Source organism: Pinus tabuliformis, chromosome 4_2 (genome assembly GCF_031772625.1).
Source record: "Pinus tabuliformis cultivar Carrire ecotype Pingquan chromosome 4_2, CPIR1, whole genome shotgun sequence".
In the NCBI taxonomy this organism is placed as follows: Eukaryota; Viridiplantae; Streptophyta; class Pinopsida; order Pinales; family Pinaceae; genus Pinus; species Pinus tabuliformis.
Window position 1 is genome coordinate 557,785,882 of NC_142304.1, and position 27,721 is coordinate 557,813,602.

The 27,721-nt window shown below is 41.7% G+C and overlaps 1 protein-coding gene across 2 annotated transcripts in view; it reads right to left on the minus strand.

Moving 5' to 3' along the window:
• Positions 1 to 419: 419 nt before the first annotated feature.
• Positions 420 to 27,721, minus strand: part of LOC149170481 (Phosphoglycerate mutase family protein) — a 268,273-nt gene continuing 240,971 nt past the window's right edge. For both annotated transcript variants that reach the window (XM_089423912.1, XM_089423911.1), the window contains one exon: positions 420 to 1,052. In XM_089423912.1, the coding sequence (XP_089280038.1) occupies positions 1,013 to 1,052 (40 nt within the window). In that variant the 3' untranslated portion in view covers positions 420 to 1,012. The remainder of the gene's footprint in view (positions 1,053 to 27,721) is intronic.

Sequence of the window (27,721 nt, forward strand, 5' to 3'; positions counted from 1 at the left end):
TTTTTCTGAATCTTGATGACTATATGTTTAAATTTCTCCTACAATGTCTGAAGAAGTTACCCCCAGTTTGATTGAATTATCAAGGTGGATGCACAGAAATATATGTAGCTGTTTTACATTTTTAATATAAACACCAGTTAGTTTTTTTCCTCTTGACCAAAAATAAAAAACAACAAACAAACATACAAACAAACAAACAAATCATCATAGAATCGTTGTCCACATAGAAGGAACATCATCTTCCTTTAATCGGAATGCTTACACTCATACATATTATAAAGCCCACCTGCATGTTGGATCCATGCGCTGTTTGCAAAATAATTCTTCCAAGTCGGAAGATTTTCTATAGCAATATTATTTTAAATAAATGTAACAACTACAGATGCATAATGGTTTAAATTCAGTGTTAGACAGTAAAGTAAAACAAAACTGTCCTTCTATGCAAACTACATTTCTAGAAATTCAAACTGTATTTTTTGCTTTTTTTACATGAAAAATTAGAGCCATAAACCTGCTTTTGAAAGACCAACCTATTTGATAAGAGTCATGAAACTCTGTCACTGACATTTTTACAATGAAAGCCTGGCAGGATGGGATATTTCTATGTATTCATCAATCTCATCAGTCATTCTCAAACTTTGGACATTGCATTAAACGCTGCATTGGTGAAATACTGCCCACTGATGTGTAGTTGACATTTGATCACCTATTGTAAGTAATCATCTAGCCTTCAAATGCCCACTCCTCTCAAGAATTGGAGTTTTTCAAAATTAAAATGGTTACTTGTTGGAATGCCAATATCCAATTGCCCATACCAGCAAGCATAAGCAGCTTAGCAGCTGTTTCTATATCAATCAAAGAAACAGTTCCTTGAAGCTGAATGCACTGGCATCCTTTCGTCAATCGTGTTATTCTGTTTATTGTCTACTACTATGGAATGAAACAAAAAAGTGCCCAGAAGTATATGTTACAGCATCCCTTCATTCACTGTGTTCATCAGGTATAACAACGCTTACAAGCTTCCAACCACCAAAACCTGCAGAATAGAATGCCTGCATAGACAGCATTTTCAGCAATGTGACTAAGTGGACCTATCCCAAATCAAAATAATAAATTCATAAGATAAGATAAGATAATTTTATTATTTTCCAGCAAATGACCATAAAAGTAGGTCAATAGGACTGAAGAAGAGTACAATCAGTATGAATACAATGTGGGAGTGCAAGTGCAGCTCCTAGAAAATGCTGAAAATAACATAAAGAAAGAAAGCAACAAGTGGTAGTGCTGCCACAACATGCATATAAAAGACTGTGGCATGATACAAAATAATCAGTAGCCTGCCAAGAAAGAATGAGTGAGATAAGATGATCTAGCAATGGAGCTAAAGATATCAAGGGCTCTTGAGTCTGATGACCAATGGCGAGGGGGGTGAACTGGGCAGAGAGAAATACTGCTCAGCAGTTACGTGTGTCAACATTTATTATCCTCTATTCATAATGGATAATTGAATTATTTCAAAACGATCAAAACAAAATCAACATGGCTTAGCAGGCCATATTACTATATGATAATGGGAAACAGTTCCCTCCATTTTTAGCGGTCTCTATTATCTAAACTATGTTACAAGCAAAATTAATATGGAATCAACTACCGTCCACTCCCAGATCCTTTGAAAAAATGTTGACTCTTTCAGGACACAAGCCATTCAGATTATGCTAGCATAGGCATTTTTAGGAAAGAATTGAACTCTCAAAAATGAGTGCTAAACCAGACATGTTGGTTTTTATTTCCCAAGTTGGGAGGGGAAACTCAGTTATCTTTGTTGTGACCCAGTGATGCAAAACTGTGTGATGTATATTTTTGTGTACACTAATGGAATATAAGATGCATTCTTCAAAAAGTACAAACTGATGAATTATATACTGATACACTATAAAATGGGTTTCATCTAATAGTTGAAGAGTGGAAATTGCTAATCAAGAATCACTGGCTCAAGCTAATCTCATGATATGGCATGTAGAGTCACAATACAGAGACATATCTGGTAGTGGGAAGCTCTGTTGTCCAGCGTCCAATTGTTCATTCAAGTCTGGAGATTGCATGTTTTCTACCGCAGATTTTGGGAATAATCCACCAAGCTAATCGCAAATGATTAACACCTTGGACCATTTGCTAACCTTACAAAGAGCACCAAACTAATCGTCTAGGATTTATTAGTAGAATTCTACTTCAGTAGTTTTGAGTGATGACATTTCAGACTGTTTTAGATATAGAAAGATTTTCCCTCTTCCGTATGAATTCTTGAACTTTTGGATGGTTAATTCACAAGAACTTAGCAGGGTTACAATGGACATGCTTAGAAATGTTATTTGCTTTGGATTGATGAGGTTGTGTGAGCTTGTATGAATTGGGGGGGATAGAAACTTATATAACTGTGTTATGTATCAAGTACATGAGCACAGCCAAAATAACACTGGACAATTTCACAGACCCCATCAAATAACAAATCACCAGTACAAGGGCCAGAGAAGCAAAGAATGACAAAAGGATTGATTGTAGAAATTTTGAAAATCTGCTCAATCTGAAATTCCAATCTCACTTCTATGAGGCCACAGATCTACTTTATAGAGTTTTTACAGCTTGCTCTGGAACTAGCTTCTTCAACTGCCCTACAAGAAACTTCAAATCTGCACAACACTACTTATGGGCAAACTCAATAATGGAAACATCACAAAGTCCTCAAGAATGGATCATCTCAGCAGCCCTCAGGGAAAAAATTTATCTCAATATACATATCTGAAAATTATTTCAATTACAGTGGAAATATAACAGCAACAAATCAGATCTGAAAGTTCCATTAAGCACACTAAAATAACATTACATTCAACCCTGCTGTCCTAATAAATGTTATGAATAAATATATAGGAAATAATGTAAAATAATGTAAATGATAATAACCATAAACAATTATTAATTAATTAGTAATTAGGTTGAAGAGTCATGTCTAAATGAGACATGACTCCCCATGAAAAGACACCTGCTTGGTATATCAGCAAGCCTCTCATTCTCATTGTATCAATCATTTTTATTCAGACCTTTTAATATAATATTTGTATCCTCATGGATATCTTTATATTCCAAGTCTTCTTGAGTAATTAAACTGAAGAATGAACTTTGTTCGCTTCATTTGGTATCAGAGCCACGTTTGGTTGATCACCAGGCCTTTGGCCATCAATCTGTCGTCAACTATGTTGTCTTTGTGATTCAAGCGTTTCACTACAATTGGAGTTTCTCCGTCTCGCCATCAGAGTTTTGACAACAAAAAAAAAAGTCAAATTAAAAATATATATATTCATAATAAAAATAAAAAAAATTACATTTAAAATAAAAATAAAAAAACAAATTAAAAATTATAATATAAAAAACCGTAAAATTTATAATCTAAAAAAAAAAAAAAAACAACAACAACAATAAAAATATTATATAAAAAAAATAATACGAAGCACTGTCGTCGTCGAACCCACATCTACTGAACGCAGGCCGCATATCACTGTCGTCGACCAGACAACATTGAAACCTTCCGCTGCTGCCCGTATCCATCCACCTTGATCTCTTTCGTTTTCGCTCCAGCCAATCGCCACCTCCTATGAGACCCCGACCACCTTGTCTACAGTTCCATACTAGGCTTTTTTCGTGTAGTTGCGCCCTTCGACAGTGTCGTCGCCCTCATCTATCCTGTCTGCCATTTCAGACAAACAGCCGTCGCCGCCGCCTGCTCTGCTGCCTGTTGTTAGATTTCCTGCTGACTGGTCTTCACCTTAGCCATCCACTATACTCAACGCGTTGACAACAATCGTCGTCTTTCACTTTCCCTAGGACAATGCTCCTTGCTCGTCCATCACCCGTCACCTGTTCTCAGCGTCCTTCACACTTCATTCCCCCATGCTCCCTTCACGCTGCATAGTTGACTTCCCTATGCAGTCCAGTTGCGGCGTTTGTCAGCACTCTAACCAATCCACTGATCGAAACTGCTTTCCTTGGCAAACAACATGTCACCCCAGGTCAATAGACGTGACGTTGGTAAGTTTCTCTTTGGCTCGATAAATACATTAACATAGTTATAATACGCACCACATAGTATTATAGCTTAATCAATTAATTAAAAGAGATACTAAGTTTCAAAGTACATTTATAACAAAAAAAAATATATATATATATATATATATATTAAAAAAAAAATCCATACAAGTTTAAAGAAAAGAAGTGAAGTAAAAAAAAATTATGGAATCTCTAAGTAATGAACAAAAACAATTCGCGAGAGGTATAAAACAATTAATGACAATGCTTGAGAGACAACATGTTGATTTTAATGAGGAGAGAAAGAAATGGGAATCCCAATTGCAAGTTGAACGTCCATCACCACTCTCACAAAACAATGTAATCTAGTGTACTGAGAAAATGTAGCTAAAAGATCAAGAGAATGGCAAAACAGCGAAACTTCAGCAAAACAAGAAAGCGTTAGAACACGAACATAAAAATCTCGTGGATATGCATTACAAAGAAGTAATGGAAAAAGATAAAGAAATCTCGTCTCAAGGACCACGTCAAAAAATTACTGACACAAGTGAAGAAGACTAAGGTCACAAAGAAAGAACTCAAGAAGCACTTATTAGAACAAAAAGGGGAAACCTTGCATTTAAAGAACCTTAATAAAAATTTATTAGAACAAATCAGAGATCTAAAAGATGAAAAGCTTAAAATTCAAAACACTAAAAATAAGATTGATAAATCAGAAATCAAAGAACTTTTACTTCTGAGAAACCATAATCAAAGTCTACTCACTCAAATTAAGAAACTTAAGAAGGATAAGAAGTCATCAGAAAACAAGATACAACAACTTATCGAGAGCAAAGCATCAAATGTAGGAATATAATTTTACGAAAAAACAACAGATACCAATCCAGTGAATATCACAACTCAGGAAGAAGACAAGCAAGTTGAAGAAAATACAAACTTAGATGTTGCAGTTCAAACAATGAACATCCCAAGTGAATGTTCCGTAACCAACTCAACAACATCTTCACCAGAAGAAAATAAAAAAATGGGCACATGCCCAATAAGGGAAAGTCAAACCAAAAAAGTTCCATATCAGCATCTGAATCATGAGAGTAGACAACTCAATCAAGCTACGTATATGTACCATTCAGAACAAAAACAACAAACTGATGTTCCAGAGAATAATGATGTAACATCAATCCAGCCCTATGATGACAAGTTGTTACAAAATTCTAGTGATCAGAATATTACATAGAAGATTAATCTAGGATGGTCTGATCCTTTCTTAGTACGACAATTTTGTTTGTCACTTAGAAGATCATATCAGCGTGTATCGACGAAGATGACTATTCCGAGACAAAAAGACATTTGAAGCCGAAAAAGAGATCAAGCCTTTTTCATTAACAAGCTTTGAGGACAAAGCTTTTTGAGGAGGAAAGCAATGTTATGAATAAATATATAGGAAATAATGTAAATGATAATAACCACAAATAATTATTAGTTAATTAGTAATTAGGTTGAAGAGTCATGTCTAATATATTATTAGTTGATTAGTAATTAGGTTGAAGAGTCTAATTAGGTTGAAGAGTCATGTCTAAATGAGACATGACTCTCCATGAAGAGACAGCCGCTTGGTGTATAAGCAAGCCTCTCATTCTCATTGTATCAATCATTCTTATTCATACATTTAATATAATATTTGTATCCTCATGGATATCTTAATATTCCAAGTCTTATGGAGTAATTAAACTAAAAAAGGAACTTTGTTCGCTTCAATAAATCAATATATTAAAACAACTATGAAACTTGTTGAATACAAGAGAAAAATCATATCTACAGTTGTTGAATTTCTAAGAATCTTCTATATTGATAATTATTTTTTATCTTTTCACATTCTTATCCATTATTTCATCCTTCAATAATTATGCAGAAGACATCAAAAATATAATTCTTTAAGCAGTAGGATCATAAAGAGACAATCACACAAAGGAACAAAATGATTTACCCTGGGAAATCCCACATGGGGAGAAACCCAGAAACCTTTTCAATAGAGAATTTTGCAAGTCAAAAACTAGGTCAAACCTGGTCCATGGTCCATCCTCCTAGTCAAGTCAATCTAGTCCCAAAAACATGCTTTGATCCATGTCTCAAAAACTCTGATTTGCTAGCCTTCATAGATCATACTTTGCTGGCTTAGAACATACCTTTTGCTGGTCACAAAGATGAATTTCTTTACTGCCACAAAGTAAGCCCTACGTTGGCCTCAGAACAATTAAGCGAGCTGCCTCAGAAATGATATACAAGTTTCCTCAGATATGTTATACGAGACTCGAGTTGCCTTAGATATGCTATATACTTGCCTTCTTCATGTGCCCACACAAAATAATATAGCTTAGATCATTAGCTCGAATTTTCCTCAGGAGTCTGAACTTCTCTTTAACAGAACCGAATTGTGTCATTAGGGAGGACGAAATGCCTCATTTATAGGTTTTCAATGAGTCGAATAGGTGCGTACTTCAATTAAGCCGACTTGTACTCTTGATGAGGCTGACTTGACTAGGAAGAGTGATCTGTAAACTACCGTGGATATTCCCTCATTGCCTGTAGTCCTCTTGACTACAGCTCGATGTCTCCCCATCTCTTCTCTAGAGGTACATGAGCACTCGTGGCACAATCGTCATCCTCCTCTACCTCCTTTTCCGCCTTCGCTGGCATTGCCTTGGAGTCAGACGCCTCTCCCTTGTTCTTCCTCCTCGAACACTAGTCCGCATAATGACCCAATCCCCCACAATTGAAGCATTTGACCTTGGAGAGGTCCTTTTTCTTCCTCTTCTCCTGCTTCCCCGCACATGCCAGAGTTGCATCCTCTTCCTCTTCCTTCTTGATCCAGACACCTTTGCTACTACTTCCCGTCTTGCTTAGCCTTCTGATCTCTTCTTAGCAAAGAGCCGCCCACAACTCTTCCCAATCTGGAAGATTTGCCCTGCCTAGAATGCTCTGAACGAATGTTTCCCAATCCTCAGTGACTGCGTTTAGAGAGGTCCTCACCATCAACTCTTGATCTGGCGTGGCCCCTATGGAAGTCAGTTGGTCCTGGATCTCCTTCAATCTACCGAGGAAGTGATCTATCTGCTCCCCATTCTACATCTGGTATGACCACAGCTGATTCTCAAGTAACATCTTCCTCTGCAAGAAAGTATATTGGTACAATGTCTTCAAGGTGTCCCACATTTCCTTTGCCGTATCCTTCTCGGCAATATGTTGGACCACATGATCTTTGACCCCATCAAGGATGATGCATTTCGCCTTGGCCATTGCCTCCTCGTACTTCTCATTATCAGTCAAGTCAATTGGAATAGCCATTGTTCTCAAGGCGAAGGCCTTGATGCGATGTCTATCTAGAATGGACAAGATCCTGGCCTTCCAGACCACAAATTTGGACGCCCCGTCCAGCCTGTCCTAATCCCTCAGTCCATTCATGGCCATTTGTTTGCTCTTCCTTTCGACTCCTCCGAGTCTCTACTTCCCTTTGGGAATTGACAAGATTCTGGCCTGCCAGACCACAAATTTGGACGCCCCGTCCAGCCTGTCCTAATCCCTCAGTCCATTCATGGCCATTTGTTTGCTCTTCCTTTCGACTCCTCCGAGTCTCTACTTCCCTCTAGAAGTTCTCTCTTCGACTCCCTCTAAGTCACTACTTCTCGTTTGGAAGTTCTCTGCTAGACTCCCTCTGAGTCTCGATTTCCCTCCTGGAAATCTACCTGCCAACCATCGAGTCATGCCTCTCTGATCTCCTATGCACCTGCAACACTGATCCGGATTCCTTGGCTAGAAATTTGCCTCGGTAGCGACTCCCTCTACCTTGGTTTTGTCCGTTAAGTACTATTCTGACTCGGTAGCAACTACATCCCACCAACTTCACTCCCCACAATCTACCCACAGCTTCCTAAGCCCCAGCAACCGAAGGACTGAGCCTCTAGGCTTTGCGCAATCCTAGCACTGGCTGAAATGCTCCACTAGCCAACTGCATCAACACTCCTGGTCTCTGCATGGCTCTTCGTGAGCCTTTTCTGCCCTCCTCAACCTCTGCATTGGCCTCTCTCTAGCTTGCACTGATGGCGCAGTCCCTCTGCATCAACCCTTCTCTGCTGCTTTTTGCTAGGAATAGCTTTTGTCGCTAGGGACAGTTGTTTCTACTGCAAATGCTCTGCTTCAGCTGGTGCTTTCATCTCTCTTGTGATCTGCAACCACGCTCTGATACCATGTTGAAATTTCTAAGTCTAACCGTTAGAAATTTCTTCTGGTTTATTTCTTCTACTTGTTAATTACGAACAAGTTATTTAAACATATAAATATCGAAATAAACACAATACAATCTCAACCATCTACAGATCAACAGCTGAGAGAAATAGCAAACACACAAGTGACACCGTTATTTTTGGACAACTCCTCCCTAGAAAAACACAATGAAGGAACACTGGTGCAACAATTCTGAGGGTTATATTATTATGTAGTCTTTCCTTAAGTACAACTGGGTGCCAAACTGGCTCACCCGACAGAGAAAATAATCCGGCAGTAATACCTCTCTATTCGGAAGTAGATATACAGAAAATCTGCCCCACGAAACCCCTCCAGCAACCTCTGAAGCTCAGCGTCAACCTAGAACCCTCTGTGTCAGCCCTCTGAGGCACTACGCAGCCTCTATGGACCTCTGCGTCACCCCTGTTGCCCTCTGCGTGGATGACGCAAGCCCTTCTGGCTCTGTGTTGTCTCTGTTGGGCTCTGCGTATTCCCTCTGCCTCTGAGTTGTCTCTGTTGGGCTCTGGGTGTTCCCTCTGGCTCAGCATCTGCCTCTCTCTACTTCTGCGCTGGTCTCTCGGCACTATCTCTACCTCTCTGTCTCATACTCGCTGCCCCTCACTACAACTGATCATTGATTCGACTTTTCTTAGCAAACCCCGCTCTAGAAATACGAATGACTGATCACTCTGGTGTGTTCTCCAACTGACCCTCAAGCCTCCTCTTATACTTTTCCTATTGGTCCTTCGACGGCCGAGATTACATCTCTAATCAACAGCTAAGATTAGATTTGGCTTGATCCATGTCATTTGGAATCTTCTGACCCAGTTTTATATTAATACCCATTAATATTTTATATTTCCTAAATTTATACTTAGGAAGTCCATTAAAGATATTAATTATTTTAATATCTCCTTAACTGGATAGAATCTGCCCAAACCATTTCTGGGTCTTGGAGATCTCATTTGCTTTAGCGTCTCCACCAATTTTCACGACTAGAGCACATTTGATGCTACCCCAAATCAACACTCCCTCTTAGCGAGGACTGTGTTGTAGTAATACTCCACGCTAAGCATCACTCTGGAGTCTGATTATACGGCACCGTTACCTGTGCTGATGCTAGGCCTCCCCACCCAACATCCTTTGCACTGCTGCATCCTGTACTGTTGCCCATTGCTCTACCACTGCCACTGTTGCATCCGTACGACAGCTCCCTCTGCATTTGTGTTCCTGCTGGTCCTTTCTCCCAACACTGCATCTGCACTGCAAACCCCTCTCATCATGTTGCATCATGCTATTGGTAACCGCTACTGCACTACAACTCAAATACTGAGAAGTAACTGATCCACCCAACTACTGACATCCCTGTCAGAGTAAAAACACTCCCGATGTTGAAGCTCTCTCTTCCGCTAACAAGTGCTCCCTCTACTGCCTCTGCACTACTGCAACAACTCCCTGCCTCTCGCACCGCTGCAAACCTCTTTGTGCCATCATGCACTGTTGCAACCTCCTTTGTGCCTCTCGCAATGCTACAGCCTGCTAGCTCTGTGCTGCCCAGGACTCCTGCACTATAGCACTCTTCGTTGCTTCATCTGCATCCGTTTCTACCGACATCCACCAGTCCTGCTACTCTTTCTTCGGGGCTCCCATAGCAAGGTATAATCCAAGACGTTGGGTACCTCAAGGATCCTGCCCTTCATCGCCTATAGTCCTCCTGACTACAGCTCGATGTCTCCCCACCTCTTCTCTAGAGGTACATGAGCACTCATGGCACAATCGTCATCCTCCTCTACCTCCTTTTGCGCCTTCGCTGGCATTGCCTTGAAGTCAGATGCCTCTCCCTTGTTTTTCTTCCTCGGACACCGGTTCACATAATGACCTAGTTCCCCACAATTGAAGTGCTTGACCTTGGAGAGGTCCTTTTTCTTCCTCTTCTCATGCTTCACCGCAGATGCCAGAGCTACATCCTCTTCCTCTTTTTTCTTGATCCAGACTCCTTTGCTGCTACTTCCCATCTTGCTTAGCGGTCTGATCTCTTCTCAGCAAAGAGCCGCCCACAATTCTTCCCAATCTAGAAGATTCACCCTGCCTAGAATGCTCTGGACGAATGTCTCCCAATCCTTGGAGACTGCATTTACAGCGGTCATAACCATCAACTCCTGATCCAGCGTGGCCCCTATGGAAGTCAGTTGGGTCCAGATCTCCTTCAATCTACCGAGGAGGTGATCTAACTGCTCCCCCTTCTGCATCTGGTATGACCGCAGCTAATTCTCATGTAACATCTTCCTCTGCATGGAAGTATGCTGATACAACGTCTTCAAGGTGTCCCACATTTCCGTTGTCGTATCCTTCTCGCCAATATGTTGGACGACATGATCCTTGACCCCATCAAGGATAATGCATTTCGCCTTGGCCATTGCATCCTCATACTTCTCATTATCAGCTGGGTCAACTGGGATAGCCATTGTTCTCAAGGCAAAGGCCTTGATGCAACGTTTATCTAGAATGGACAAGATCCCGGCCTTCCAAAGCACAAAGTTGCCCCATCCAGCCTATCCAGATCCTTGAGTCCATTCATGGCCATCTCTCTGCTCTTCCTTTTGACTCCTTCGAGTCTCTAATTCCCTCTGGAAGTTCTCTCTTCAACTCCCTCTGAGTTGCTACTTCCCGTCTGGAAGTTCTCTGCTAGACTACCTCTGAGTCTCGATTTCCCTTCTGGAAATCCGCCTGCCAACCGTCGAGTTGCACCTCTCTGATCTCCTATGCACCTGCAACACTGATCCGGATTCCTTGGCTAGAAATCCGTCTTGGTAGCGACTCCCTCTACCTTGGTGTTGCCCGTTAGGTACTCTTCTAACTCGGCAGCAACAGCACCCCACCAACTTCACTCCCCGCAATCTGCTCACAACTTCCTAAGCCCCAGCAACGGAAAGATTGAGCCTCTAGGGTTTGTGCAATCCCGGCACTGGCTGAAATGCTCCACTAGCCAACTATGTCAACCCTCTTGATCTCTGCGTGGCTCTTCGTGAGCATTTTCTACCCTACTCAGCCTCTACGCTGGCCTCTCTCTGGCCCGAACTTATGACGCAGTCCCTCTGCATCAATCCTTCTCCGTTACTTTCCACTAGGAACAACTTTTGTCACTCAGGACAGTTGTTTCTGCTGCAAATGCTCTGCTTCAGCTGGTGCCTTCAGCTCTATTGTGATCTGCAACCACGTTCTGATACCATGTTGAAATTTCTAAGTCTAATTGTTAGAAATTTTATCTGTATTCTTCTGGTTTATTTCTCCTACTTGTTAATTACGAACAAGTTATTTAAACATATAAATATCGAAATAAACACAATATAACCTCAACCATCTACAGATCAACAGTTGAAAGAAATAGCAAACACACAACTGACATCGTTATTTTTGGACAACTCGTCCCTGAAATAACCCAATGCAAAAAAATCGCTGTAGCAATTCTAAGGGTTATATTATTATGCAATCTTTCCTTGAGTACAACTAGGTGCCAAACCAGCTCACCTAACAGAGAAAATAATCCAGCAGTAATACCTCTCTATTCGGAAGCAGATATTCAGAAAATCTGCCCTACGAAACCCTCTCCAGCAACCTCTGAAGCTCAGCATCAGCCCACCTAGCCTTAGCGTCAGCCTGGAACCCTCTGCGTCAGCCCTCTGAGGCACTATGCAGCCTCTACGGACCTCTGCATCACACCTACTACCCTCTGCGTGGATGACGCAGGCCCTTTTGGCTCTACGTTGTCTATGTTGGGCTCTGTGTGTTCCCTCTAGCTCAACATCTGCCTCTCTCTCCTTGTTAGGCCCCTATACTACTAGTGTAACCCTTTATTGTTATTAGTACAGCCCCCTTATTATATTGTTGTACCCAAGTAGTCCCCATATTGTTACTATTGTGCCCCATAGAAGCCCACTATTGTTATTCTTGTGCCCTTACATTATTATTGTTATGTCGGCTCTGATTATATTATGACTCCTTAGACTCCTATATATAGAAAGGAGGTCTTGTCATTTGTATCATCCAAGAATTATTCATTTGTGTAATGTAAAGGAGGTTGCCCCCTCGAAGAGGCTTATTTCTAAGGTGTTCATCTATCTTTTCTATCTTTTTGTGAGCTGGTTTCATAACACTCCTTCTGTGTTGGTCTCTCGGTACTATTTCTGCCTCTGTATCGTACTCACTACCCCTCCCTGCAACTGATCACTGATTCGACTTTTCTTAGCAAACCCCGCTATAGAAAATCAAATGACTAATCACTCTGGTGTGTTCTCCAACCAACCCTTAAGCCTCCTCTTATACTTTTTTTGTTGGTCCTTCAACGGCAGAGATTAAATCTCTAATCCACAACTAAGATTAGATTTGGCTTGATCCATGTCATTTGGAACCTTCTGACCCAGTTTTATATTAATACCCATTAATATTTTATTTTTCCTAAGTTTAGACTTAGGAACTCCATTAAAACTATTAATTATTTTAATATCTCCTTAACTAGGTAGAATCTGCCCAAACCATTTATGGGTCTTAGAGATCTCATGTGCTTTAGCCTCTCCACCAATTTTCATGGCTAGAGCACATCTAATGCTACCCCAAATCAACAACAAATGCATTATTTCCTGGGGTTGGAAGTTTTGCAGCAGAAGGGTGGGATTTTCCTTGGACAAGGGAGATACGCTACAGAGATTTTGAAAAGGTTCAGAATGCAGGGTTGTAGACCTATGGCTACTCCAATGATTACCAATTGGAAGAAGATTGATGCATCCGACGATAAAGAAGTTGATCCCACATTGTACAGGAAGCTCATAGGGTCCCTGATGTATCTAGTCAATACCAGGCCAGACATTTGTTACGCTGTCAACACCCTCAATTAGTTCATAGTGGAACCAAAGAGGGCACACTAGGTAGCAGCCAAGCATGTTCTCAAATAGATACGAGGAACAGTCGAGCATGGACTAATGTACACCCAAGGCAATTACAACTGACGCACATTGGGCTCGAAGTTCAGTAGATCGGAAAAATACCAATGGGTATTGTTTCAACATTGGATCGAGAATGACCTCCTGGTGTAGTAGGAAACAGAAATCCGTAGCTCTGAGCTCAACTGACGTTGAATATATGGCAGCTAGCACAGCTTTATGTGAAGCCATATGGCTTAGGAAATTGCTTGTGATTCTATTCAGGAAAAGGATGGAAGCGACCAATATTTTGTGTGATAATCAGAGTTGCATCAAGCTCTCTGAGAATCCAGTTTTTCATGATCGATCGAAGCACATTGACATCAGGTGTCACTTTATCAGAGAGTGTGTCCAATGAGGGGCTGTACAATTGAGGTACAGCCTGACAGAAGAAAAGGTGGCAGACATTCTCACCAAGGCTCTAGGAAGAACAAAGTTTGTTTATTTCAGAGAGAAGATGGGGATGGTTAAGAATCCATTTCAATAGCAAAAGCGGATAGTATAGGGAGTTACAGTGCAGCAGTGAGCAGTGGCAGTACTATGAGCACCATGATGCAGCATATTCAAAGGGAGTTGCAGCACAGATGTACCAGTGATAGTGTTAGGGTCATGGGCAACGGTACAGGTGCAGCAACGCAGTAGATGAGGGGCAATAAGTCGAGCATCAGCAGCACAGAGAACTGATGACGTGGATCAGTGTGATGCTTCTATTGGGAAGCATTGCTAGAACACATCCCTTGCTAAGAGGGAGTGTTGATTTTGGGTAGCATCGGATGTGATATAGCTCCGAAATTTTGTGGAGGAGCTAGAATTCATGACATCTCCAAGACACAGAAATCATTTGGAGAAATTCCACTTGGATGATGAGTTATTAAAATAATTCATATTTTTAATGGGGTTCCTAAATCTAAACTTAGGAAAATAAAAATATTAATGGATATTAATAAAGATATGGGTGAGAAGCTTCTAAGGAGCAAGGATCAAGTCTGTTTTAATCTTAGCCGTTGATTAGAGACTTAATCTCGGTCGTTGATTCATCAACAAGAAAAGTATAAGAGAAGACTTGAGAGTCATTTGGAGACACACTAGGTAAATACTCAGTAGCCCGAGGGAAATCGATTCTCAAGGAGAAGCTCTTCAATTTCAGAGGGAGAGTAGTAGGGTGGAGGAAGAGGAGGGTATCAGCATCAGTCAGAGATTGAGGAAGAGGTGACGCAGAGCATCTGAGAGACAGCGCAGAGGGAAGATCAGAGAGATAGTGAATTGGAGAAGTAGTCCTCACGCAGGCTGATGCAGAAGTGACGCAGAGGAGGGTAGAGGGTCTCTAGGGTGTCAAAACATCTCTAGGAGGAGGGGAAAAATTGTCTCAGGTGTTTTTCTCAGAAGTGTCTCAGTGTTCTGTAGAATCGTTCCTTGTAAAGAGATTGTTGTTGAAGATTGATAAATAAACCCTCATTTGCTGCACCAGTTTTCCTGCATTGGGTTTTTCCAGGGACAATTGTTCAAAAATAACTGTGTTGATGTGATTGATTCTTGTGCTTGTATATCACTGTTATTTTTTCTCTGTGCTATTATGTGGTAACTACAGTGGAATTTATTTTAATGTTTACTGAAGGTTTTGTAAATAACTTATTGTGGAAAATAAGTAGGAGAAATAAATCAGTTACTGCAGTAGAATTTCGTGTTAGAAATTTTCACACCAAGTGGTTGTGGAGACACAAAAACATCCTCATGGGTCCCCAACTAGATTGAATAAGCGTGTAACCCATATGCAAGGACTAGAATAGTGATGCAATCCCTCCCTTGTCTCCCATGGTGAGACAAAACCCCATCTAGGCCTCGATCAACTGCCAAGTGAGTGATGCAAGTGTGTAGTCAGCTGGGTAAGCTGGTCCAAGTGCATCGTCATCATCAAATAAGTGGGACATGAGCGAGCAATGAATGGTGCTGAAGGATCCCATGGCATGGTAATCTTCTCTCTACTACAGTGGAGGCCCATGCCTCTCAACGCACACCCTACAAATGCCAATATGACCCTTTGGAGGGCTTGGACCCTGTATAGGGAGACCAAACCCCAAGACGAAGACCCGCTTGCAATCTTGTATAAGATCCAACGCATCTCCTCACCTTCCAGTACAACAAATCATTAATGTATTTGAGCAAATGAGCTTACAAGTCATGGAACCAAGTGGGCACTTCATAGTGGCATACCCTTCCATAATAGGCTTTAGAATGTACAATTTTGATTTCTGGTAGCATTGGATGTGCTCTAAGCCTCAAAACTTGCAGGGAGGTTTGGACACCTGTATTCCACAATACCCAGAAATCATTTTGGGAAATTAAACCCAAAGATAGTTTTATTAAAATAATTAATTTTTTAATGGGTGCCTAAGTCTAAACTTAGGAAATTAAAATAATTAAGGGGTATTAATCAAATTGTGGGTGAAACTTCTAGAAGAAGACGAGGATCAAGCCAAAATGATCTAAGCCATTGATTAGGATCTAATCTGGGCCATTGTTTCTCAATAGAAGGATTATAAGAAGAGGCTTGATGGGCATTTGGAATACACACCGAGCAGATATTCAATTATGCAAGTAAGATCGATTTTCTCACTGGTCAAAGTTCAGCAAGAGGAAATCGAATCAGAGGGAGAGTTGCATGTGAGAAGGAGAGAGGGCACCAGCATCAGTGAAGGGTGCAGGAGCAGAAAGAAGACGCAGAGCAGAGGAGGGACAGTGTTGAGGCTGTGACGCTGGGATTGACGTTGGGACTGTGCAGTCCCTACACAAAAGTTGACGCAGTGAGACACAGAGGGGGCAACAGGTCCTCTCCAGAGTCGGAATTTAGCTGAGAAGCATGAGAATATCGTCTGTAATATTTCCATCGAAATTCCTCTTCTATTCTGTTGGTTGTATTTTGTACATGAGATTTTTGCTAAAGATCAATAAAGAAACCCTTATTTGCTGCACAGGTTTTCCCACATTGGGTTTTTTCGGGGACAATTGTCCAAAAATAACTATGTCATTATGACTATACTTGTCCTAGTATTTTTCTTTGCATTTACTTTCATCAGTGTTTTAATTGTGAACACTGTGGTAGAATTTATTTCGATATTTGCTGTAGAAACACTGTGAATAACTTATTTCTGAAATAATAAGTAGAAGAAATAATATCAGTCACTGCAGTTGGATTTCTCTTTAGAAATTTCACATGGAATCATAGCTGAGTTAAGAAGGAGTGCAGACCGGAAGAGTTAGCATTGAAGAGAAGAAGGGAATTTGAAATTGCTGCATGGGTAGAAAATTGAATCCCCAGAGGAATTGCGCAATCCAAAGGGCAAAATTTCCATAGGAAAATCTCTCTCTGAGAGAGTCGATAGAGAGGAAGATTTCTAGATCGAAGGTTGTCAGTGACAAAGGGAGCAATGCAGAAGCCTCAGCGCAGAACAATCTATAGCTGAAAACGCAGTTTTTTTGCAACAATTGCTGGGACAGAAAAGCGTCGAAAATCGATAGGAAAAATAGCACAAAGAAGGATGGAAAATCAAGATGTCTCTAAATTATCTTCCAGATTGGAAGAAGAATTTGCATGCCTATCAAGTTCAGCATCAGCGAATGTTTGGTATATTGATAAAGGGCTTCAACCCATATGACTGGAGTATGAGAATATTTCTCGAGCTATCAAGAAGAGCAAATGGACTTCCAGATTACTATGGTAAATAGAACGAAGTGTACTCCAGGAGGGAGGGGCACCATAGCATTTCAGACAAAAGCAGGAACCAGCATCCGAGCCACTAATGTTCTGTATGTGCCCGGGTTAGGAATGAATATGATTTCAGTGTCCCAGTTACAGGACAAGGGATACGAGTATACTTCATTAGAAGGAAAGTATACGTCAAACATCCAAGCTGGAAGAAGAGATAAATTGGAGCTCGAGGCAACAGACTATATAGATTGCAACTTGGGTCTCTAATGGAACTGATAGGCAACAATCATAATGGTGAAAAGGAACTGAATGAGCTGTGGCACAAGCGAATGGGACACTTACACCATGGAGCACTAAGGATGCTCAAAAAGACTGTCACAAGAATTCCAGTCCTTAGTACTGAGCATGATGATGTATTCAAAGGGTGCATACTAGGGAAGTATGCTAAAACAACCTTTTCCATAAGTAACAACAGAGCAGAAGGGGTATTGGGATTGATACACTCAGATGTTTGTGGCCCAATGTCCACAAAAGCTCTTACTAGTGGTGAATACTTCGTCACCTTTATTAATGATCACTCTAGAAAAACCTGGATCTATTTCTTAAAGACCAAGGATGAGGTCTTTGATCAGTTCAAAGAGTTTTAAGGCTCTCATAGAGAACATGACAAGGAAAAAGATAAAGGTATTGCATTCAAATAATGGTGGAGAGTATACGGACAAAGACTTCACAGATTTCTGCGCAAAGGAGGGCATCAAAAGAGAATGGACATCTCCATATAATCCAGAGAAGAATGGAGTAGCAGAGCAAAAGAATATAACTATTGTTGGGGCGGCAAAGGCTATGTTGTATGATCAATACTTGCCTAGATTCTTATGGGCAGAGGCTTGCAACACAGCGGTATATATCCATAATAGAACTCCTCATAGAGTGTTGGGGAAGAAAACGTCTGAAGATGTCTTCACAGGGAAGAAGCCGGAGGTGAGTCATCTCACGATATTTAGAAGTGTGGCATATTGTCACATTCCTGACGAGAAGCGTAGTAAACTGGATCAGACTGCAGAAAAGGGATACCTCGTAGGATATAGTGAGACTTTGAAGGCATACAAATTCTACATTCCTAGCAGCAAGAAGATTGTAGTAAGAAAGGATGCAAAGTTCATGGAGGATAGAGCTTTCAGGAAATCTCGAGAGATGTCAGCAGAAGGTCAGTTAGAAGATGTTCCATTAGTCCAACAGCAGCAAGGGCAACAAGGAGGACAAGATGGAGGACAAACACCTAGATCAAGCACAGTGACTAGCAACAATATTTCCTCAGAAGTAGGAAATCTAGGCAGTTCTCAGCAGATGGAACAACAGGAACAAGAGGGGGATTTGATTGAGCCTCCCACCACCAGTGGTAGAACCAGCAGAGAAATACGGCAAACGTTGAGGGACGCAGAGGATTTTGTCGGAGCTCCTAGAACCGAGAAGAGGCACCGTAGACAGCCTGATAGGTACCAAGCCTTGGTAACACATGTTGAAGAACCCTCCAGCGTTCAGGAAGTCATAAAACACCAAGTTTGGGTGGATGCCATGGTAGAAGAGTATAGTTCTATCATGGCGAATGATGTCTGGGAAGTGGTACCTAGACCAAAGGATAGATCAGTTGTAGAATCAAGGTGGATCTACAAGATCAAGTATGTTGTAGATAGCAGCATAGAGAAGTACAAGGCTAGGTTCGTGGCTAAGGGGTACGAACAAAAGGAAGGAATATACTATGAGGAGACCTTCGCCCCAGTAGCCAGATATACCTCTATCAAATTCGTTATATCCCTAGCAGCTCAAATGGGATGGGAGATTCACCAGATGGATGTCAAAACAACATTCTTGATATGGTGATAGAAGAAGAGGTGTACATAGAACAGCGCGAAGGCTTCGAAACTCATGAAAAGAGAACACATGTATGCAGGTTAAAGAAAACCATGTATGGGCTCAAGCAGGCACCCAGAGCATGGCATGGTCGGATTGATAGTTACTTGCAACAGTTGGGATTCGTCAAGAGTGATGTTGATCTCAATCTATACTATCTAATGGTGGAGAATGAGCCACTTATTCTGGTATTATATGTGGATGACTTGTTTCTAACAAGGTCATCTAAGCTGATAAAGGGGTTGATGCATACATGAGTCACAACATCTACAAATTAATCTGTATTCTACTGATTTATTTCTTCTACTTGTTTAAATCTGAACAAGTCATTTAATACATTTAAATACCAAATAAACACAATACAGTGACAACATCTACAAATCATCAACTGAAAGAAAACAAGCACACAAGTGGCAGTGTTAGTTTTGGACAAATGTCCTCGGAAAAACCCAAAGCGGGAAAACCGGTGTAGTTATTCAAAGGGTTATATTATTATGCAGTCTATCTGAGTACAACTACGTGCCTAACCAACTCACCCGACAAAGAAAAATACACGGCAGCAATACCTCTATATTCGGAAACAGGTATTCAAAACAACCTATCCCATGAAGCCCTCTCCAGCACAATTGAAGTGCTGGCCCTTCTGGCCTTTGCGTCAGTCTCCTACTCACCTACGTCAGCCCTCTGAGGCACTGCGCAGTCTCTAGGACCCTCTGCGTCACTCCAGCAGCCTCTGCGTGGATGACGCAGTCCCTCTAGCCTCTGCATTGTCTCTGTTGGGCTCTGCGTGGCCTAAACTAGCTGTTGCTTTCGCTCTCCCTGCTTTTGTGCTATCTCTGTTGGGCTCTGTGTGGCCTGAACTGGCTGCTACTTTCGCTCTCCCTGCTTTTGCGCTGCTCTCTCAGTACTATCTCTGCCTCTCTGTCCAGTACTCATTGCCCGTCGCTGCTGATCACTGATTCACTTTTGCTTAGCAACCCCGCTCTAGCAAAATGAATGATTGATCACTCTGGTGTGTTCTCCAACTGACCCTCAAGCCTCTTCTTATACTTTTCTCATTGGTCCTTCAACGGCCGAGATTAAATCTCTAATCAATGGCTAAGATTAGATTTGGCTTGATCCATGACTTTTGGAACCTTATAACCCAATTTTATATTAATACCCATTAATATTTTATTTTTCCTAAGTTTAGACTTAGGAACTCCATTAAAAATATTAATCATTTTAATATCTTCGAAAACGGGTACAATCTGTCCAAACCATTTCTGGGTCTTGGAGATCTCATGTGCTTTAGCCTCTCCACCAATTTTCATGGCTAGAGCACATCCGATGCTACCCCAATTCAACACTCCCTCTTAGCGAGGATTGGGCTCTAGTAATACTCCTCACTGAGTATCACACTAATTATCTGGCACCGATACCTGTGTTGATGCTAGGCCTCCCCGCCCAACATCCTCTACACTGCTACACCTTGTACTACTGCCCATGGCCCTGCCACTGCCACTACTGCATCTGTATGGCAACGCCCTCTGCATCCGTACTACTGCTGGTCCATCTTCCCAACACTGCATCCGTGTTGCTGCTGGTCCATCTTCCCAACATTGCATCTGCACTGCATCCCCTCTCATCGTGCTGCATTGTGCTACAGCACTACAACTCAGTTACTGAGAAGTAAGTAACTGAGCCACCCAACTTCTAACATCCCTGTCAAGGTAGAAACGCTCCCGATATTGAAGCTCTCTTTGCCGATAACAAGTGCTCCCTCTATTGTCCTCTATGCTATTGCAAAAACTCCCTGCATCTCGAACCATTGCACACCTCTCTATGCAGTCCTGCACTGGTACAACACTTCTATGCCTCTCACACTGTTGCAACCTGCTAGCCTCGCGTTGCCTCGGGACTCCTGCACTATTGCACTCATAGCCATAGCTTCTCTGATGCTCCAAACCCCACCTCCATGAAAGTTTCCTCTCGTGGTGATGCGGATGTCGATATGATGCCACCTTTGTACAAGTAGCCTCCTATTCCTCTTCCTCCGACACTACCACTAGTCGCTTCATCCGCATCCGTCTCTACCTACATCCGCTAGTCCTGCTACTCCTCTTCAGGGCTCCCGTAGCAAGGTATAATCCAAGAGGTTGGGTACCTCAAGGATCCTGCCCCTCGTCGCCTGTAGTCATCTTGACTACAACTTGATGTCTCCCCACTTCTTCTCAAGTGGCACATGAGCACTCATGGCACAATCGTCATCTTCAACTTCTTTCTCCGCCTTTGTTGGCACTGCCTTCGAGTCAGAATCCTTTCCCTTACTTTCTTCCTTGGACACTGGTTCACATAGTGACCCAGTTCCCCACAATGGAAGCACTTGACCTTGGAGGGGTCCTTCTTCTTCCTCTTCCCCTGCTTCCCTGCAAATGCTAGAGCCGCATCATCTTCCTCTTCCTTCTTGATCCTGACCCCTCTGTCGCTCCTCCCCGCCTTGGTCAGTCGTCTGATCTCTTCTTGACGAAGAGACGCCCACAGTTCTTCACAATCTGGAGGACTTGTCCTGCCCAGTATGCTCTGGACAAATATCTCCCAATCCTTGGAGACTGTGTTAAGTGTGGTCCTCACCATCAATTCCTCATCCTGCGTGGCCCCTACATAAGTTAGCTATCACAGATCTCCTTCAACCGACCGAGGAAGACATCTATCTGCTCTCCCTTCTGCATATGGTATGACCTTAGTTGATTCTCTAGAAGCATCTTCCTTTACACAAAAGTATGCTGGTACAATGTCTTCAAAGCGTCCCACATCTCCTTTATCATTTCCTTCTTGGCAATATGTGGTACCACATGATCCTTGACCCCATCAAGGATGATGCACTTTGCCTTAGCCATTAACTCCTCATACCATCATTTGCTCACAAGTCAACTGGGATAGCCATAGTTCTCAAGGCGAAGCCCTTGATGGGATGTGTGTCTAGAATGGACAAGATCCTGGCCTTCCAGACCACAAAGTTGGATGCTCCGTCCAGCCTATCTTGATATCTCAGCCCATCCACGACCATCTCTCTGCTCTTCTCTGTCGACTCCTCCGAGTCTATCTACTACCTGCCTCGAAGTTGTCGGTTCGACTCCTGCTGAGTTTCTCTACTTCCCGTCTGGAAGTTGTTGGTTGGACTCCCTCTGAGTCCCAATTTCCCTCCTGGAAATCCTTTTGCCAACGTCAAGTTGCCCCACTCCGATCGTTTGTGCAACTGCAACACTGATCCGAATCCCTTACCTAGAAATCTACCTCAGCAGAAACGCCCTCCACCTTGGTCTTGCCCTGTTAGGTACTGTTCTGACCATAGTACCCCACCAGCTTCACTCCACAAACTACCCACAGCCTCCTATGCCCCAGCAACTGAAGGATTGAGCCTCTTGGCTCTGCGCAATCCCGGCACTGACAAAACAGCTCCCTCAGCCAACTGCGTCAGCCCACCTAGCCTTTGCATGAGCCTGTTTCTGCCCTCCTCAGCCTCTGCGTTGCCTTTCTCTAGCCCAGACTGATGACGCAATCCCTCTGCGTCACTCCTTCCTCTATCGCTTTCTGCAAGGATCAGCTTTGTCACTCGGGACAGTTGAATCTGCTACAAATGCTCTGCTAAGCTAATGCCTTCAGTTTTCCTGTGATCTACAACCACACTCTGATACCATGTTGAATTTTCTAAGTCTATCCGTTAGAAAATTAATCTGTATTCTGTTGGTTTATTTCTTCTACTTGTTTAAATTCGAACAAGTTATTTAATACATTTAAATACCAAAATAAACACAATACAGTCACAACATCTACAGATCATCAACTAAAAGAAAACAAGCACACAAGTGACACCGTTATTTTTGGACAAATGTCCCTGGAAAAACCCAATGTGGGAAAACCTGTGCAGCTATTCAGAGGGTTATATTATTATGCAGTCTATTTGAGTACAACTGGGTGCCTAACCAGTGCACCCATCAAAGAAAAATACACGGCAACAATACCTCTATATTCAGAAACAAGTATTCAAAAAAACCTGTCCCACGAAACCCTCTCCAATACAATTGAAGCTCAATGTTGGCCCTTCTGGCCTCTACGTCAGCCTCCTACTGACCTGCATCAGCCCCAAGACCCTCTGCGTTAGCCCTCTAAGGCACTGCACAGCCTTTGGGACCCTCTGAATCACTCCAGCAGCCACTGCGTGGATGACGCAATCCCTCTAGCCTTTGCATTGTCTCTATTGGGCTCTGCCTGGCCTAAACTGGCTGCTGTTTTCGCTCTCCCTGCTTTTCTGCTAGTCTCTTAGTACTGTCTCTGCCTCTCTGTCCAGTACTCACTGCCCCTCGTTGTTGATCACTAATTCACTTTTGCTTAGCAACCCCACTCTAGAAAAATGAATGACTAATCACTCTAGTGTGTTCTCCAACTGACCCTCGAGCCTCTTCTTATACTTTTCTTGTTGGTTCTTCAACGGCTGACATTAAATCTCTAATCAACGGCTAATATTAGATTTGGCTTGATCCATGACTTTTGGAACCTTCTAACCCAAGTTTATATTAATACCCATTAATATTTTATTTTTCCTATGTTTAGACTTAGGAACTCCATTAAAAATATTAATTATTTTAATATCTCCCAAACTGGGTACAATTTGTCCAAACCATTTCTCGGTCTTGGAGATCTCATGTGCTTTAGCCTCTCCACCAATTTTCATGGCTAGAGCACATTCGATGCTACCCCAAATCAACATGAATATTTGGCAGAAGAAGGGGGAGATCTTCCTTGGGCAAGGAAGATATGCTATAGAGATTCAAAATGCAGGATTGCCGACCCATGGCTACGCCCATGATCACCAACTAGAAGAAAATAGATGCATCAAGAGACAAGGAGGTGGACCCCACCTTGTACAGACAACTCATTGGGTTGCTCATGTATCTGGTCAACACTAGACCAGACATTTGCTTCGTTGTCAACACTCTTAGTCAGTTCATGGTGGAACTAAAAAGGGTGCATTTGGCGGCAGCTAGGCACATTCTTAGATACGTGCGTGAAACAGTTGGATATGGGTTGAAATACACCCGAGGAGATGACATCAGATTAAATGGATTCACAGATGCAGATTGGGCAGGTAGTTCAGTAGACCGAAAAAGTACCTTCGGTATTGCTTCCGTGTTGGATCAGGAATGATCTCTTGGTGCAGCAAGAAGCAGAAGTCGGTAGCTCTAAGCTCAGTAGAAGCAGAATATATGGCGGCCAACACAGCGACGTGCGAAGCTATATGGCTTAGAAAACTGCTTGTGATTTTGTCCAAGAAGAGGATGGAAGCGACCAGTATTTTCTATGATAATCAGAGTTGTATTAAACTCTCTCAAAATCCAGTATTTCATGATCGGTCGAAACACATTGATATTAGATGTCACTTTACCAGAGACTGTGTTCAGCGTGGGGTAGTACAATTGCAGTATGTCTCCACAAGAAATCAAGTAGCAGACGTTCTCACGAAAGCTCTAGGAAGAGCTAAGTTCATTTTGTTGAGGGAGCAGATGGATATGGTAGAGAATCCGTTTCAGTAGCAGAAACAGGTGGGTTCTCAGTTGTAGTGTAGATGGAGTGTTGGCAGTGGCAGTGCCAGCGGCAACACGAATGTAGAATTTGAGAGGGAGTTGCAGTACAGATGCAGTGTTGGTAGTGGCGAGGTCAACAACAATACAAATGCAGCATTTGCGCAATAGATGGTAGGCAACGATGTCAGACATTGGCAGCGCAGAGGTAGATGTTTCAGAGTTAGAGTAATGCTTCAACAAATTGCATTACTATAGCACATTCCTCGCTAAGAGGGAGTGTTGATTTCTGATAGCATCGGATGTGCTCTAAGCCTCAAAACTTGCAAGGAGGCTTAAATGCATGTATTCCACAATACCCAGAAATCGTTTTGGGAAATTCCACCCGGAGATAGTTTTATTAAAATAATTACTTATTTTTAATGGGTGCCTCAGTCTAAACTTAGGAAATTAAAATAATTAAAGGGTATTAATCACACTATGGGTGAAACTTCTAGAAGAAGACGAGGATCAAGCCAAAATGATCTAAGCCATTGATTAGGATCTAATATGGGTCGTTGGTTCTCAACAGAAGGATTATAAGAAGAGGCTTGATGAGCATTTGGAATACACACAGCGCAGATACTTAGTTACCCAAGTAAGATCGATTTTCTCACTAGTTGAAGTTCAACAAGAGGAAATCGAATCAGAGGGAGAGTTGCAAGTAAGAAGGAGAGAGGGCATCAGCATCAGACAAGGGTGCAGGAGAAGAGAGAAGACGCAGAGAAGAGGAGGGACAACATTGAGGCTGTGACATTGGGACTGTGCAGTCCCTACGCAAAAGCTAACGCAGTGAGACGTAGAGGGGGCAACAGGTCCTCTCCAAAGTCGGAATTTAGCTAAGAAGTGTGAGAATATCGTCTGTAATATTTCTCACAGAAATTCCTCTTCTATTTCGCTAATTGTATCTTGTACACGAGATTTTTGTTGAAGATCAATAAAGAAATCCTCATCTACTGCACTGGTTTTCCCACATTGGGTTTTTCCGGGGACAATTGTCCAAAAATAACTGTCATTGTGATTATACTTGTGCTACTATTTTTTCTTGCATTTACTTCCAGCAGTATTTTAATTGTGAAGGCTACAGTAGAATTTATTTTGATATTTGTTGTAGAAACACTATGAATAACTTATTTCTGAAATAATAAGTAGAAGAAATAATATTAGTCACTGCAGTTGGATTTCTATTTAGAAATTTTCACATACAAATGTCTCCAAGTTCGAGAGGGAGGTTATTCAAGGACCCTATTAGGTGGTTTCAACCTCTAAGGGAGAGATAGGCCCATGGTACATCCGTCCTATGGCCGGTGGCATATGATATAATGATGGAATGGAGTGGGGCATCAAGGGATTACTCCAGGCCACATGCCATGGTACAGGAGTAGCTATGGTGAGGGAAGTCCACAATTGGGTGTATAGATGTAGGAGGGAGCAATCGTGCTACATGAATTACCCCAACCTTTGTTTTTCCACCCTTCTTCATATGTCTTTTGCCCTTTATTCATGTTTCTATATAAATGCTCAAGGATCTAGGGGATGAGAGCATGATATGAATGATATAGCAGTGAATACCCCCTTAAGGTTTGGCAGTTCATCACCTACTAGAGGTTGGGACAATCATGGGTTCCTTAATGACGCGGGGCGACAATATAGGAGGCCCTAGGAACTAGGGTGATGGCCATGATGATGGGGGGAAAGCTCATAATGGCTTTTGCCCACGTGCTAAATTTATATTTCCCGACCATCTTTTGCATTTTGTGGTACATTTCCTGTTGAGAGTGGCCAAATTATGCTTTTTTACTTTCCTTTTAGCGGCATCAACCTCTTGGGCATCATTCTAGGCCCGATCCAAAGTGTGGACAAGGGGAGGGGGAGGCTAACTCCTTGTGGACCCAATGGACAAATGTGGAGCCAGATGGGAAAAAGAGTTTCATAGATAAATTAAGACAATTTTTCCACTAGGAACATTCATTTCATACCATCAATGAGTAACACATGCAAAACTTCCCAAGATCACAATTTCGCACCAAATCAAGTAAATTAGGGCATAGATCTTCACTATGAGAAAGATTTTCATGCATTAGACATTTACATAAAGATATTCAACAAAAAGGGAACTTACTAGACAATATGAATTATATCTGTTGTCGCACAGAATGTCTGGGCACCACGACAATGGCTCATATCGGGGGTTGTCACCCTGATCCCCAATCTCTTTGTTTAAGTTGTCTCCCAACAGCAGGCTAAGGGGGGTAGACCCTACGGAAAAGGAATGAAGGAGAACTAGTTGGGAACCAACCAGTTTGGGAGACACAGTTAAGTGACCAAGTACTTGTTTTAGATTTAGCAAGACTTTCAAGATTCGATTAGATTTAGATGATTGATACTAGTGCCTTATGGAGTCAAATATCTTGCTAGGAAATTGAGTAACTGTTGCTTGGATGAATGACTATCTTATATGAAATGTCGATCCTAAAACTAATGTGAGATGCAAGAATCTTGGTTAATTTTTGTTAAATGCCTATCTAAGTTTTAACCCTTTCATCCTTTCTATATTGAGCTTGATTATGTAGTAAAAGGCAAAGAGAAGGTAAGGTTAAGCACACTAAGGTGTGATTAATGATACCCCTCGTGAAAATCTAACATACCAGGTGCCTCCGGTGCTACAAAGAACTATGGCTCTGACGACTGCAAGGTCACCGTTTTAAGTACTATTAAAACCAGGTTTCTCAAGCAAAGATGGATGGGTACCTATCTTTCTATTGACCAAGCTTATGCTTGGAAGTAAATTTTTAGTTATTAATATGCAAATGCATGAGATGATTAGAAGACGGAACGAGATGAAGCTAGATTCAAGGATTGAAAATGCTTATGTCACGATCTATTTATGAGTTATATATCAAAGCCCTTAATTGACCAATTAAACCACAAGCTTATCACTTCAATTTATTTAGATTCTTTCCAATGCAATTATAACCCAAAGAGAACAAAAGCCTTTTCACAATTCTTTAATATCAATGTCGATTATATAGATGCTCAAAAATACTCGGTGTAGGAAACGAAAGATATGTAATTTACCATAATTCCATGAAAGAGTACTTTAATAATTACTTGAAATTTTCTCAAAAAATTTAAAATGCAATAATTATCCAACAATTCAAGTAATTAAACCA